This window comes from Ovis aries, chromosome 10, assembly GCF_016772045.2.
Source record: "Ovis aries strain OAR_USU_Benz2616 breed Rambouillet chromosome 10, ARS-UI_Ramb_v3.0, whole genome shotgun sequence".
In the NCBI taxonomy this organism is placed as follows: domain Eukaryota; kingdom Metazoa; phylum Chordata; class Mammalia; order Artiodactyla; family Bovidae; genus Ovis; species Ovis aries.
Genome location: NC_056063.1, coordinates 71807122 through 71822939, shown reverse-complemented (window position 1 = coordinate 71822939; position 15818 = coordinate 71807122). Strand labels below are relative to the sequence as shown.

Sequence of the window (15818 nt, the reverse complement as noted above, 5' to 3'; positions counted from 1 at the left end):
AGAAAGAATCAGTCTGTGGGGGAGGGTAGGGGGCTGGCAGCTCAGTGTGGGTGAGTGGAGGACAAGGCTACAGGAAGGGCTAAGGGACTGGGAAGGAGGCTGTAACCAGAGGGCACCATGTGAGGAGGAGGAGATTTCAGAAATACAAACAAGAAAAGATGGAAAGGAATGAGACATTGGAGAGTTAGGGCCAGGAGGATAAGGCTGATGTCCCAGACTTTGTATGAATAATCAGGTGTCACATATAGTGCCCTGGGTCAGGTTAAGATAGAGCCCCGGATCCCAGGGCCCATCAACAACCATGAGGGAGCTCACAACACAGGGGAAAAATTGCTGGTGTCCCCATTCCATGATCAGTTTCCAAGAAAGATTCACCTACAATGTCACTGATTTGCATCCATTAGAAGCAAACAGTCCCCTGACATAGTGATAAGGAAGCCAAGAACAGATGTGGTGCTAAATCTTTAGCTGGATTTAAAGAGGCAAATGGCTTAAACTAACCTTTCCTCTTGGGTAAATGAATGCTTCCAGGTTCCTCAACACCAGAGGACTGTCCGAGTTATATCTCAAGTTCACACTGAAAAAGGAAATCCTTCCATTTGGGGGCCAGAGTGGTGGTGGACAATACCCAAGTTCCCAGGGCGCTTCTTTCTCAAGGTCTGTATATTCAATCCCCCTTTCTACTGAAATCATCTGAAAGACATATGACATAACAAGAGTTAGTATCAGAGGATCTAGTTTATGGGTGTTCAGAGATTGTAAATGAAACCTCCTGCTTTTCTATGGTTCAGAGTATCTCAGGTCTCAACATCCACAAAGGACAGAAGTAGGAGTCTGATGAGGCCTTGGATGATCTGCAAACTTGTTCATCATCTTCAAAACTTTTACACGACTACTTCCTTCAATTTTATATAAAGCTAAAAAAAATTAGAGAAATGAATGGTAAAGTTTTATTGATCTACCTTTCACATCTGAATAAAAAAAGCTAAAGTTCTTTTTTGAAAGAAAAGAACACTTATGGACATCAATCAGTATGTGTGACTACAGATACACATGTATCAGATGTCCAGAACTGGACAATCATCAAACATCATTTTAATAGTCAGTTTCAACTCTGTTAGCAGAAATAAATGGAAAAACTTCATTTTTATTGGTTTTCTCCCTTTAGGAGAATGTACAAATATTCAAAAGTATATAATTTACTTATTGACTAAGACCTCTTAAACAGCCATAATTCCACACCTTTGAGAGCACATTCTGTGAGGAAGTCTACCAACCAGGAAGACGGGCAAACAGCTAATTCAGGTGTTCAACACACACAAGAATAAGTGATAAAATGGGGGTGGTAGAGAGAAATATTAACTAAATAAACCTTAAAATACTGGACTCTTTTCTTTTACCAAAAATAAGGAATTATCCATTAAGAAGCAAAGATAAATAAGCTGCTAAGAAATTAGCTTAATTGTCTCCAGAATTTCAGAACCTCTCTCCTACAGAGACATTTATTGTATTTGAAGACAGTTTGTGATGAATGTAAAACTGACATGGCATACATATGTGAGAAAATATGTATATATTTTTTATAACTTTAAGTAGATGGAAAGTGAAAGTGAAAGTCAGTCAGTCATGTCCAACTCTTTGCAACCCCATGGACGATAGCCTGCCAGGCTTCTCTGTTCATGGGGATTCTCCAGGCAAGAATACTAGAGTGGGTAGCCATTCCCTTCTCCAGGGGATCTTTCCAATCCAGGGATAGAACCTTTGTCTCTTGTGGCTCTGCATCGCAGGCAGATTCTTTACCATCTGAGACACCAGGGAAGCCCTTAAGCAGATGGAAGAGGACATTAAAAAAATTTGTAAGATTATGGTAAAAAAAAAAAAAAAAGAAGAAAAGGTTTTATTATTTTACGTAAGAATTGCTTTTATGCCATATAACAGCAAGGAAACCTGAAAAGGCTAAGAACTGAAAGATAAACATCACCATGTTCTCAACTTCAGCACTTTGCCTGACGCACCACTGGAACATCCCCATGAGTGTGAGCGTGAGAGACAGGACCAGGCCAACCTGCCCAGGAGTCAAAGCTAAATGAGGAAGAAGAGGAATAAAGTCAGTCTACTTTTCAACCCCTCACACAGGTCCTTCTGTCAGTTTATAAGGAAGACTCCTTTATTTTTATGATTTTTATTGAAATATAGTTGATTTACAAAGCTGTGTTAGTTTCAGGTGTAAGTGAATTAGCCAGGTAGATATATACATATAATCTGCTCTTTTAAAATTATTTTCCCATATATGTTATTAACAGAGTATTAAATAGAATTCCCTGTGCTATACAGTAGGTCCCTTTTAGTTATCTATTTTATTATATAGTAGTGAGAAGACTCCTTTATAATATTTAAATCATTGGCATGTAATGATATTATCACTCATAATATTACTTCTGTTGTATGAGACAATAATATAGTAAAACACACACACACACACTCACGCATTATGAGGGACTTCCCTGGTGGTCCAATAGCTGAGACTCTGAACTCCCAATGCAGGGGGCCCACGTTCGATCCCTCGTCAGGCAAAGAGACTCCACGTGCCACAACTAAGAGTTCACATGCTGCAACAAAAGTCCTGCCTGTTATAACTAAGACTGAAGATCCTGCATGCCCCAACTAAGACCCAGTACAGCCAAATAAATAAATAAATTTTAAAAATTATTATGAATTTAGAAAGAGCTAGCAAAGTTGTTGTTGTTCAGTCACTAAGTGATGTCTGACTGTGACACCATGGACTGTAGCATGCCAGGCTTCCCTGCTCTTTGTTATCTCCCAGAGTTTGATCAAATTCATGTCCACTGAGTTCGTGATGCTATCTAGCCATCTCATCCCCTACCACCTCATTCTCCTCCTGCCTTAAATCTTCCCAGTATCAAGGTCTTTTCTAATGAGTCAGCTCTTTGCATCAGGTGGTAAAAGTATTGGAGCTTCAGCATCAGTACTTCTGGTGAATATTCAGGGTTGATTTCCTTTCAGTTCAGTTCAGTCGCTCAGTCGTGTCCGACTCTTTGTGACCCCATGAATCACAGCACGCCAGGCCTCCCTGTCCATCACCACCTCCCAGAGTTCACTCAACTCACATCCATCGAGTCCGTGATGCCATCCAGCCATCTCATCCTCGGTCGTTCCCTTCTCCTCCTGCCCCCAATCCCTCCCAGCATCAGTCTTTTCCAATGAGTCAACTCTTCACATGAGGTGGCCAAAGTACTGGAGCTTCAGCTCTAGCATCATTCCTTCCAAAGAAATCCCAGAGCTGATCTCCTTCAGAATAGACTGGCTGGATCTCCTTGCAGTCCAAGGGACTCTCAAGAGTCTTCTCCAATACCACAGTTCAAAAGCATCAATTCTTCGGCACTCAGCCTTCTTCACAGTCCAACTCTCACATCCATACATGACCACAGGAAAAACCATAGCCTTGACTAGACAGACCTTAGTCGGCAAAGTAATGTCTCTGCTTTTGAATATGCTATCTAGGTGGGTCATAACTTTTCTTCCAAGAAGTAAGCGTCTTTTAATTTCATGGCTGCAGTCACCATCTGCAGTGATTTTGGAGCCCCTCCCCCCCCCCCCCCAAAAAAAAATCTGACACTGTTTCCATTGTTTCCCCATCTATTTCCCATGAAGTGATGGGACCGGATGCCATAATCTTCATTTTCTGAATGTTGAGCTTTAAGCCAACTTTTTCACTCTCCTCTTTCACTTTCATCAAGAGGCTTTTTAGTTCCTCTTCACTTTCTGCCATTAGGGTGGTGTCATCTGCATTTCTGAGGTTATTGAGATTTCTCCCGGCAATCTTGATTCCAGCTTGTGTTTCATCCAGTCCAGCGTTTCTCATGATGTACTCTGCATATAAGTTAAATAAGCAGGGTGATAATATACAGCCTTGATGTACTCCTTTTCCTATTTGGATTTCCTTTAGGATTTGATTTCCTTTAGGATTTCCTAATTTGATCTTGCTGTCCAAGGGACTCTCAACAGTCTTCTCCAACATCACAACTTGAAAGCAAACTCTTTGGCCCTCAGCCTTCTCAATGGCCCAACTTTTACATCCATTGACAACTCTTACATGACTACTGGGGAAAAACACAGCTTTCACTATATGGACATTTGTTGGCAAAGTGACGTCTCTGCTTTTTAATATTCTGTATAGATTTGTCATAGCTTTGCTTCCAAGAAGCAAACGTCTTTTCATTCATGGCTGCAGTCACAGTTCATAGTGATTTTGGAGCCCAAGTAAACAAAATCTGTCACTGCGTTCAACTTTTCCCCATCTATTTGCCATGAAGTGATGGGATTGGATGCCATGATCTTCGATCTTTGAATGCTGAGTATTAAGCCAGCTTTATCACTCTGCTCTTTCACTTTCAAGAGGTTCTTCAGTTTCTCTTCACTTTCTGCCATTAGAGTGGTATCATCTGCACATCTGAAGTTATTGATATTTCTCCCAGCAATCTTGATTCCAGCTTGATCTTCATCCAGCCTGGCATTTTGCATGAGGTATTCTGCACATAAGTTAAATAAACATAGTGACAACAAATAGCCTTGTCATGCTTCTTTCCCAGTTTTGAACCAGTCCATTGTTCCATGTACAGTTCTGTTATTTCTTTACCTGCTTACAGGTTTCTCAGGAGACAGGTAAGATAGTCTGATAGTCCTATCTTTTTCAGAATTTTCCACAGTTTATTGTGATCTACAGAGTCAAAGCCTTTCATATAGTTTTTTTCTGGAATTCCTTTGCTTTCTCTATGATCCAATAAATATTGGCAATTTGATCTCTTGTTCCTCTGCCTTTTCTAAACCCAGCTTGTGCAGTTGAAAGTTCCCGGTTCACATATTATTGAAATCTTGTTTGAAGGATTTTGAGTATATCCTTGCAGCTGCTGCTGCTGCTAAGTCACTTCAGTCGTGTCTGATTCTGTGCGACCCCATAGACAGCAGCCCGCCAGCCTCTGCCGTCCCTGGGATTCTCCAGGCAAGAACACTGGAGTGGGTTGGCATTTCCTTCTCCAATGGAGTGAAAGTGAAAAGTGAAAGGGAAGTCGCTCAGTCATGTCTGACTCTTAGCGACCCCATGGACTGCAGCCCATCAGGTTCTTCCATCCATGGGATTTTCCAGGCAAGAGTACTGGAGTGGGGTGCCATTGCCTTCTCCTGAGTATATCCTTACTAGCATGTAAAATTAGTGCAATTGTATGATAGTTTGAACATTCTTTGGCATTGCATTTCTTTGGGACTGGAATGAAAACTGACCTTTTTCAGTCTGTGGCCACTAGTAACTTTTCCAAGTTTGCTGGCATATTACATGAACAGCATCATCTTTTATTTTTTTTTTATTTTTTTTTGGTTTTTATTTTTTAAATTTTAAAATCTTTAATTCTTACATGCATTCCCAAACATGAACCCCCCTCCCACCTCCCCTCCCCATAACATCTTTCTGGGTCATCCCCATGCACCAGCCCCAAGCATGCTGCATCCTGCGTCAGACATAGACTGGCGATTCAATTCACATAATAGTATACATGTTAGAATGTCATTCTCCCAAATCATCCCACCCTCTCCCTCTCCCTCTGAGTCCAAAAGTCCGTTATACACATCTGTGTCTCTTTCCCTGTCTTGCATACAGGGTCGTCATTGCCATCTTCCTAAATTCCATATATATGTGTTAGTATACTGTATTGGTGTTTTTCTGGGCATACACACCGAGGAAACCAGAATTGAAAGAGACACATGTACCCCAATGTTCATCGCAGCACTGTTTATAATAGCCAGGACATGGAAACAACCTAGATGTCCATCAGCAGATGAATGGATAAGAAAGCTGTGGTACATATACACAACGGAGTATTACTCAGCCGTTAAAAAGAATTCATTTGAATCAGTTCTGATGAGATGGATGAAACTGGAGCCGATTATACAGAGTGAAGTAAGCCAGAAAGAAAAACACCAATACAGCATCATCTTTTAGGTTTTGAAATAGCTAGGCTGGAATTCCATTACCTCCACTAACTCTGTTCATAGTGATGCTTCCTAAGGTCCACTTGGCTTCACCCACCAGGATGTCTGGCTCAAGATCAGTGACCACACCATTGCGGTTATCTAGGTCATTAAGATCTTTTTGGTACAGTTTTTCTGTGTATTCTTGCCACCTCTTCCTAATCTCTTCTGCTTCTCTTAGGTCCTTGGAGAAGGAAATGTCAACCCACTCCAATATTCTTGCCTGGAAAATCCAATGGATGGAGGGGCCTGGTAGGCTACAGTCCATGGGGTTGCAAAGAGTCAGACATGACTGAGCAACTTCACTTTAGGTCCTTACCATTTTTGTCTTTTATCCATATTAATCCCACCTGGATTGAGATACACTTGACAGTATAATATAGTTGAGGATGCCATTGTTCAGATTTTTGTCCTTATGCTTCAATTATCATTATGTAATTTCACTCTCTACAAACAATGTAGCTGCAGTTAAAATCACAAAAACAAGACAGTGGATTCAAAGAGCAAGTGCTTTTAAATCTTAAATATTACTCTCATTTTTCTACTATTAAAGACTGTGATTCTGGGCTATTTCTATGGAATAGTGAAGGATGGTGAATTCATGCCACATTTTCCAACAACTGCTCATCTGGGACCCACACAGCAGTGAGTATACTGCTTTTGCTGTAGAGAATCTCTCTCAGACCCTTACAAGGAAGGGATCTAAGTAGCCCTAAAGCTAAAACCTAAAACCTAATCTGTACAAAAAGTTTAACAGTAAACCTGGTTCTCTCTATCCAGCTATAGGACACTACCTGGGATTTTCAGAAGGTCATCTTGCTACAGTTATGTAGACCTCAACTCATTCAAAGATAAAAAAGATAAAAGATCTCAATGAAGACCTACTGTAAACAAACAAGCAAGCAAACTACTCAGAAGCAATCTACAGATTCAGTGCCATCCCTATCAAATTGCCAATTGCATTTTTCACAGCATTAGAACAAAAATGTTTACATTTTGTATGGGAACACAAAATACCGTGAATAGCCAATGTAATCTTGAGAAAAAGAAGTAAAATCAAGCTAGAAGGAATCATGCTCCCTATCTTCAGACGATACTGCTGCTGCTGCCAAGTCACTTCAGTCGTGTCCGACTCTGTGTGACCCCATAGACAGCAGCCCACCAGTCTCCCCCGTCCCTTGGATTCTCCAGGTAAGAACACTGGAGTGGGTTGCCATTTCCTTCTCCAAGGCATGAAAGTGGAAAGTGAAAGTGAAGTTGCTCAATCATGTCCGACTCTTTGCGACCCCATGGGCTGCAGCCTACCAGGTCCTCAATCCATGGGATTTTCCAGGCAAAAGTACTGGAGTGGGGTGCCATTGCCTTTTCCTCAGACTATACTACTAAAAAGGTAACAAGCAGGAAGGCCAGAGGTCTCCAAATGGAGGAAATAGCCTGCAAGTGTCAGACATTTTTATCTCTCTTAAGCAGCAGGAGGAAACAAATTAGGGATATTTTTTTTCCTTCTCTATACAAATTTAAAAGGTGGTTTCTCTTAAAATACTGTGTTGCCATAATGACACCTGGTTTCACCTGAAGTTAACTATTCTCAAACTTAGAGATAACCAATTCATTTCTCTTATGGAACTGTTTACCTTAAACTATGCTAATGTACTATGTATTTACCCCAAACTCCGTCTTCAAGTCTGTTGCCTCTTGGCTCAGAACCTACTTGACAAACCAACATGTTACACTCAGATATTGTTCCCCTAATCTATGTAATGGAGAAGGAAATGGCAACCCACTCCAGTATTCTTGCCTGGAGAATCCCAGGGACAGGGAGCCTGATGGGCTGCTGTCTGTGGGGTCCCACAGAGTTAGACACGACTGAAGCGACTTAGCAGCAGCAATCTATGTGAATGAAACTATTTGTATGATGATCTTCCCTTCTTCAACATTCAAGTTAATCATTTTATGGCCCAGGATGAACTATTTGGTGCCAAGATTATCCTAAAATACATCTTATGGGTGAGGGGCCTGGTGCCATTCCAAGTTTTAAGACATTCCTTTCTTTCATTAACAGTCTGCTAGTGACTATATAACATCCAGCTAAAGACTAGCAGGGGGGTACTCTTTCTGCCCCTTCTGATGCCTATGTCAGAAGCTTTCTCTATCTCCTTTATTCTTTAATAAAACTTTATTACGTGAAAGCTCTGAGCGATCAAGCCTCATCTCTGGCCCCGGATTAAGTTCTTCTCCTCTGGGGGCCAAGAATCCCGGTGTCTTTGCCTGATTCAACAACAACCTTTCACTACAAAGCTACAGTAATTGAAACAGTAGACTACTAGCACCAAACCCAGAAATATAGATCAATGGAACAGGACAGAAAGCCCAGCGATAAACCCATGCACCTGTCTCACCTATGACAAAGGAAGCAAGAATACACAATGGAGAAAAGACAGTTTCTTTAATAATTGTTGCTGGGAAAACTGGACAGCTACATGTAAAAGAATAAAACCAAAACACTCCCTAAGACCATAAACGAAAATAAACTCAAAATAGATTACAGACATAAATGTAAGACCGGACAGTAGAAAACTCTTAGATGAAAACACAGGGAGAACTCTGACATAAATTGCAGCAAACTTTTTTACCCATCTCCTAGAGCAATGAAAATAAATGAAACACAAATAAATAGGACCCAATTAAGCTTAAAAACTTTTGTACAGAAAAAAAAAAAAAAAGACAACCTGAAGAATGGGGGCAGTATTTGCAAATGAAGTGGCTGACAAGGGATTACTCTGCAAAACATACAAGCAGTTCATGAGTTCAATGTCAAAAATAAATAAACAATCCAATCAAAAATGGGCAGAAGATTAAAACAGACATTCTCCAAAGAAAACATACAGATGGCCATAAAGCACATGAAAAGATGGTCAACATATCTAATTATTAGAGAAATACATATCAAAACTACAGTGGGAAAAAATGGAAAAAAAAAAAGCGAAAAACTACAGTGAGGTTTCACCTCACACCAGTCAGAATGACCATCATCAAAAAGTCTACAAACAATAACTACTGAAGAGGATGTGGATAAAAGGGAACCCTCCTATACTCTTGGTGGGAACAGCCACTATGGAGAACAATATGGAGGTTCCTTTAAAAACTAAAAATAGAGCTACCATATGATCCAGCAATCTTACTCCAGGGCATATATCCAGAGAAAACCATAATTCCTAAGGATGCATGCACCCTAATATTTACTGCAGCACTATTTACAACAGCCAGGACATGGAAGCAACCTAAATGCCTGTCAACAGAGCAATGGACAAGGAAGATGTGGTGCCATACATACAATGGAATGTTACCCGGCCATTAAAAAGGGCAAACTAATGCCATTTGCAGCAACATGGCTGGACCTAGAGATTTTCAAACTGAGTGAAGTAAGAGAAAAATAGAATATGATATTGCTTACATATGAAATATAACAAAAGGCTACAAATGAACTTATCTACAAAACAGAAGTAGAGTAACAGATATAGAAAATAAACTTATGGTTACCAGAGGATAAGGGAGGGAAGGGATAAATTGGAAGACTGGGATTGACACATACATACTACTATATATAAAATACTAAAAAGATAACTAATAAGAAACTACTTTAAATTACAGAGAACTCTGTAATTATCTATATGGGAAAAGAATCTAAAAAAGAGTGGATATATGTATATGTATAGCAGACTGACTTTGCTATATATCGGAAACTAAGACAACAGTGTAAATGAACTATACCCAAATAAAACCTAACATAAAAATGAAAGAATGGCCTGGGTGAGCCAAAACAGGGGCCCAAGGCACCACAGGTTTGCTGTAGCAGGCAGGTCATACCTGGTCTTTGCTTCTAAAGATTCCGAAAGTGAAAATCAGAAATTCTTTTCTAAAGGACAGTTCATTTGAAGTATTAATCAAAATGCAAATTACTAAAAAAATATATACATGCACCCCAATGTTCACGGGGTATGAAAAAAGAATCTTTTAAAAAGTGGATTTATGTATAACAGATTCACTTGGCTATATACCCGAAGTTAACACAACATCATAAATCAACCATATGCCAATCAAAAATTTTTTTAAATGGTCTCAACAAGGACCTACTGTAAATAAATAAGTAAATGAAAAAAAGATAAAAGTTCTCATCGAGACACAAATGACTTCACATGGACATTGTGGAGTCACATGCTGCAGACACTTTAATACAACTCATTAGAACCAACGAGTATATATTAGACAAGATGACAAGAGTTTAATAACTACAAACAAAGCTATAAACTGTAAACATACCACAAATATTCACATCTGTACTTACTTTCTGCCAGAATCAGGGCCCCAAAGGCAACAAGGGTGACAAAGATGGCACAGATGACATCCAGATACACAGCGAGCCATCGGGACATCGTCAAAAGCAGGAACCAAGCCTCTGCATTTGTGAACCATAAGAAGTGCAATACATAAACAGGAAAACTACGTTAGCTTCTTCTCATGAGGGAGAGCATTTTCTCAGTTGAGCTACAGAAGATTTTACACAGGTAGGACAGCAAAGTTACACACCAGTAACTTCAAAGGAACCTGAAGAGTCCAGAAAACTAGATTCAACACAAAATAATGGGACACGTTTGGAACGCATATGGGACACACAGGAATCAGTCCAGGAAGCATGCTTTGAAAACTTCAACCCACGGGTTATCAAGAGAAATACCATCACAGGAAAGAAGATGGAAAAATATCTCACTGGTGTGTTCCCTGCAGTGCTGGGCCTCAACATGAAGATCCTCCTCTAAAAGGGTCGGCTGTTCCCAGCTCCGACAGCAGAGATCACAGCTCCAGCACCTTCTGCCCTCTCTACAGGGCCTGAGGTGGTTATTCTTAGGAGCCAGTGTCCACATGACCATCAGCTAACAGGATCTGTACGTGGATTTCAAATGCCATGTTATCTTCAAAATACATTAATGATTGGAAAGTTTGGCCAGGTACTTAGAGGAAATTCTGAATTTCCTATCTAAGCAGGGGTTAAAACAAAAAACAAAAAACAAAAAACCCTTCATTGATACAAAGCATAATCAAGTAGGTAGCAAATCAGGAAATTATTTTCCTCAATACATCTGCTACTCTCCATGTCTGCCATGAAGAGAGTCAGAAAACCACACCCTACGGGGTAAGAACAGACACCACCTGGTTCTGAAAATAAGATTTTACTGGAACACAGTCATTGGCTGATGTCTGAACTTTGCCTGTCTTTGTGCTACAATGGCAAAGGTGAGTAGCTGTAACATAGACAAAACACAAAGCCTACAATATTTTCTATCTTAACCTTTGGAAAAAAAAAAGTTTATTGACTCCTGCCTTAAAGAGACAGAAGTCCACAGGGCACAGTGATGGAAGGACAATGCAGGCCAGTCAGGGGAGAAAAGCAGGGCTGTGAGGGGGGAAGAGGGGAACACAAGGGGATGCTGAGAGAAAGGGGTGGGGGAGGCAGGTGTGCAAAGGGCGATGTGGACTGACACACAGAGAGGTGCTGGCCAGCCAGGCCACCTGAGAGGGAGTCAGCCTCAGAAGGCAGCACATCCCATCCTTAGAAATCATCTCCAGAAACGTACAGACCTGAGTGCAAATCCTGGTGTGCATCAAACAGCTCCTGAAACTTCTGTTCAGCTTTGTAGGCCCGGATGGTCCAGAGTCCCTGGAGAGAAGATGCTAAGTGGGAAAATACCGGGCTCCGAGCTGGAGAAACAGAGACAGATGTGCGACAGAGAAAGTCAGGGAGGCAGGATGTGAGGAAACCACTGCCTCCCGGGCTCTATGGTCACATGTACTGCCAAAGGGAATCCTCCACGTGACGCTCAAACTCCTGCTCACACCAAGCTTCACTTTAATGACTTAGGAGTGAGAGATTCTCTTTGAAATTATCTGTGATAAATTCAAAATCCAAGCTAGTTTTAGATCAGTTCAGTTCAGTCGTTCAGTCATGTCCGACTCTTGGTGACCCCATGAATTGCAGCACGCCAGGCCTCCCTGTCCATCACCAACTTCTGGAGTTCACACAGACTCGCATCCATCGAGTCCGTGATGCCATCCAGCCATCTCATCCTCTGTCGTCCCCTTCTCCTCCTGCCCCCAATCCCTCCCAGCATCAGAGTCTTTTCCAATAAGTCTACACTTCTCATGAGGTGGCCAAAGTATTGGAGTTTTAGCTTTAGCATCATTCCTTCCACAGAAATCCCAGGGTTGATCTCCTTCAGAATGGACTGGTTGGATCTCCTTGCAGTCCAAGAGACTTTCAAGAGTCTTCTCCAACACGACAGTTCAAATGCATCAATTCTTCAGCGCTCAGCCTTTTTCACAGTCCAACTCTCACATCAATACATGACTACCGGAAAAAGCGTAGCCTTGACTAGACAGACCTTAGTCGGCAAAGTAATGTCTCTGCTTTTGAATATGCTATCTAGGTTGGTCATAACTTTTCTTCCAAGGAGTAAGCATCTTTTAATTTCATGGGCGCAATCACTATCTGCAGTGATTTTGGAGGCCCCCAAAATAAAGTCTGACACTGTTTCCACTGTTTCCCATCTATTTCCCATAGAGTGATGGGACCGGATGCCGTGATCTTCGTTTTCTGAATGTTGAGCTTTAAGCCAACTTTTTCGTTCTCCTCTTTCACTTTCATCAAGAGGCTTTCTGCCATAAGGGTGGTGTCATCTGCATATCTGAGGTTATTGATATTTCTCCCGGCAGTCTTGATTCCAGCTTGTGTTTCTTCCAGCCCAGCGTTTCTCATGATGTACTCTGCATATAAGTTAAATAAGCAGTTATATACAGCCTTGATATACTCCTTTTCCTACTTGGAACCAGTCTGTTGTTCCATGTCCAGTTCTAACTGTTGCTTCCTGACCTGCATACAGATTTCTCAAGAGGCAGGTCAGGTGGTCTGGTATTCCCATCTCTTTCAGAATTTTCCACAGTCTATTGTGATCCACACAGTCAAAGGCTTTGGCATAGTCAATAAAGCAGAAATGGATGTTTTTCTAGAACTCTCTTGCTTTTTCCATGATCCAGCGGATGTTGTCAATTTGAGCTCCAGTTCCTCTGCCTTTTCGAAAACCAGCTTGAACATCAGGAAGTTCACAATTCACGTATTGCTGAAGCCTGGCTTGGACAATTTTGAGCATTACTTTACTAGCATGTGAAATGAGTGCAATTGTGTGGTAGTTTGAGCACTCTTTGGCATTGCCTTTATTTGGGATTGGAATGAAAACGGACCTTTTCCAGTCCTGTGGCCACTGCTGAGTTTTCCAAATTTGCTGACATATTGAGTGCAGCACTTTCACAGCATCATCTTTCAGGATTTGAAATAGCTCCACTGGAATTCCATCACTTCCACTAGCTTCGTTTGTAGTGATGCTTTCTAAGGCCCACTTGACTTCACATTCCAGGATGTCTGGCTCTAGGTGAGTGATCACACCATCATGATTATCCGGGTCATGAAGATCCTTTTGTAAAGTTCTTCTGTGTATTCTTGCCATCTCTTCTTAATATCTTCTGCTTCGGTTAGGTCCATACCATTTCTGTCCTTTATCGAGCCCATCTTTGCATGAAATGTTCCCTTGGTATCTCTAATTTTCTTGAAGAGATCTCTAGTCTTTCCCATTCTGTTGTTTTCCTCTATTTCTTTGCATTGATTGCTGAAGAATTCTTTCTTATCTCTTCTTGCTATTCTTTGGAACTCTGCATTCAGATGCTTATATCTTTCCTTTTCTCCTTGGCTTTTCGCTTCTCTTCTTTACACAGCCATTTGTAAGGCTTCCCCAGACAGCCATTTTGCTTTTTTGCATTTCTTTTCCATGGGGATGGTCTTGATCCCTATCTCCTATACAATGTCATGAACCTCATTCCATAGTTCATCAGGCACTCTATCTATCAGATCTAGGCCCTTAAATCTATTTCTCACTTCCACTGTATAATCATAAGGGATTTGATTTAATTCATACCTGAATGGTCTAGCGGTTTTCCCTACTTTCTTCAATTTAAGTCTGAATTTGGCAATAAGAAGTTCATGATCTGAGCCACAGTCCGCCCCTGTTCTTGTTTTTGTTGACTGTATAGAGCTTCTCCATCTTTTGCTGCAGAGAATATAATCAATCTGATTTCGGTGTTGACCATCTGGTGATGTCCATGTGTAGAGTCTTCTCTTGTGTTGTTGGAAGAGGGTGCTTGCTCTGATCAGTGCGCTGTCTTGGCAAAACTCTATTAACCTTTGTCCTGCTTCATTCTGTACTCTGAGGCCAAATTTGTCCATTACTCCAGGTGTTTCTTGACTTCCTACTTTTGCATTCCAGTCTCCTATATGAAAAGGACATCTTTTTTGGGTGTTAGTTCTAAAAGGTCTTGTAGGTCTTCATAGAACCATTCTACTTCAGCTTCTTCAGTGTTACTGGTTGGGGCATAGAATTGGATTACTGTGATATTGCATGGTTTGCCTTGGAAATGAACAGAGATCATTTTATCGATTTTGAGACTGCATCCAAGTACTGCATTTCGGACTCTTCTGTTGACCACAATGGCTACTCCATCTCTTCTGAGGGATTCCTGCCCGCAGTAGTAGATATAATGGTCATCTGAGTTAAATTCACCCATTCCAGTCCATTTTAGTTCACTGATTCCTAGAATGTTGACGTTCACTCTTGCCATCTCCTGTTTGACCACTTCCAATTTGCCTTGATTCATGGACCTGACATTCCAGGTTCCTATGCAGTATTGCTCTTATAGCATCAGACCTTGCTTCTATCACCAGTCACCTCCACAGCTGGGTATTGTTTTTGCTTTGGCTTTATCCCTTCATTCTTTTTGGAGTTATTTCTCCACTGACATCCAGAAGCATATTGGGCACCTACTGACCTGGGGAGTACCTCTTTCAGAATCCTATCATTTTGCCTTTTCATACTGTTCATGGTGTTCTTGAGGCAAGAATACGGAAGCGGTTTGCCATTCGCTTCTCCAGTGGACCATATTCTGTCAGACCTCTCCACCATGACCCACCTGTCTTGGATTGCCCCACAGGCATGGCTTAGTTTCATTGAGTTAGACAAGGCTGTGGTCCTAGTGTGATTAGATTGACTAGATTTCTGTGAGTATGGTTTCAGTGTGTCTGCCCTCTGATGCCCTGTTGCAACACCTACCATTTTACTTGGGTTTCTCTTACCTTGGGCATGGGGTATCTCTTCACGGCTGCGCCAGCAAAGCAAAGCCGCTGCTCCTTACCTTGGATGAGCGGTATCTCCTCCTGCGGGCCTTCCTGACCTTCAGTGTTGGATGGCTCCTCTAGGCCCTCCTGTGCCTACACAGCCACCACTCCTTGGACTTGGGGTTGCTCCTCCTGGCTGCCGCCCCTAGCCTTGGTCATGGGGTTGCTCCTCCTGCTTGCTGCCCTTGGCCTCGGGCGCTGCCCCTGGCCTCGGGCACTGCCCCTGGCCTCAGACATGGGGTGGCTCCTCTCGGGTGCCACCCCTGGCCTTGGATGCAGGGTGGCTCCTCTTGGCCGTCATCCCTGACTTCAGATGCGGGGTGGCTCCTTCCGGCCACCATCGCTGGCCTCAGACTTGGGATATCTCCTTCCAGCTGGCGCAGCACACTAAGCGCAGGCAGCGGCGGTGGCCGGTGTGGTAGACTAAGCCAAGCGGTGGTGGCGGCCAGCACAGTAACCGTGGTGGAAAACCGAGGTCAGGGATAGCAGCCTAGAGTGCCAG

At 41.9% G+C, this 15818-nt stretch overlaps 1 protein-coding gene across 29 annotated transcripts in view; it reads right to left on the bottom strand.

Moving 5' to 3' along the window:
* Positions 1-15818, bottom strand: part of LOC105614203 (ATP-binding cassette sub-family C member 4-like) — a 264375-nt gene that overhangs the window by 141532 nt on the left and 107025 nt on the right. For 15 of the 29 annotated variants that reach the window (XR_009595281.1, XM_060394623.1, XM_060394628.1 and 12 more), the window contains 4 exons: positions 11680-11799; positions 10388-10498; positions 1982-2082; positions 502-693 (listed from right to left, as the gene is read on the bottom strand). Coding sequence is in view for 26 of the 29 variants with exons in the window: in XM_060394623.1 (XP_060250606.1) it covers positions 502-693; positions 1982-2082; positions 10388-10498; positions 11680-11799 (524 nt within the window). In the remaining 3 variants the exon portion in view is untranslated. Of the gene's footprint in view, positions 1-501; positions 694-1981; positions 2083-2486; positions 2610-10387; positions 10499-11679; positions 11800-15818 lie in introns of those variants that run through there. The other 14 variants (XM_060394611.1, XM_060394614.1, XM_060394619.1 and 11 more) reach the window with 3 other exon arrangements.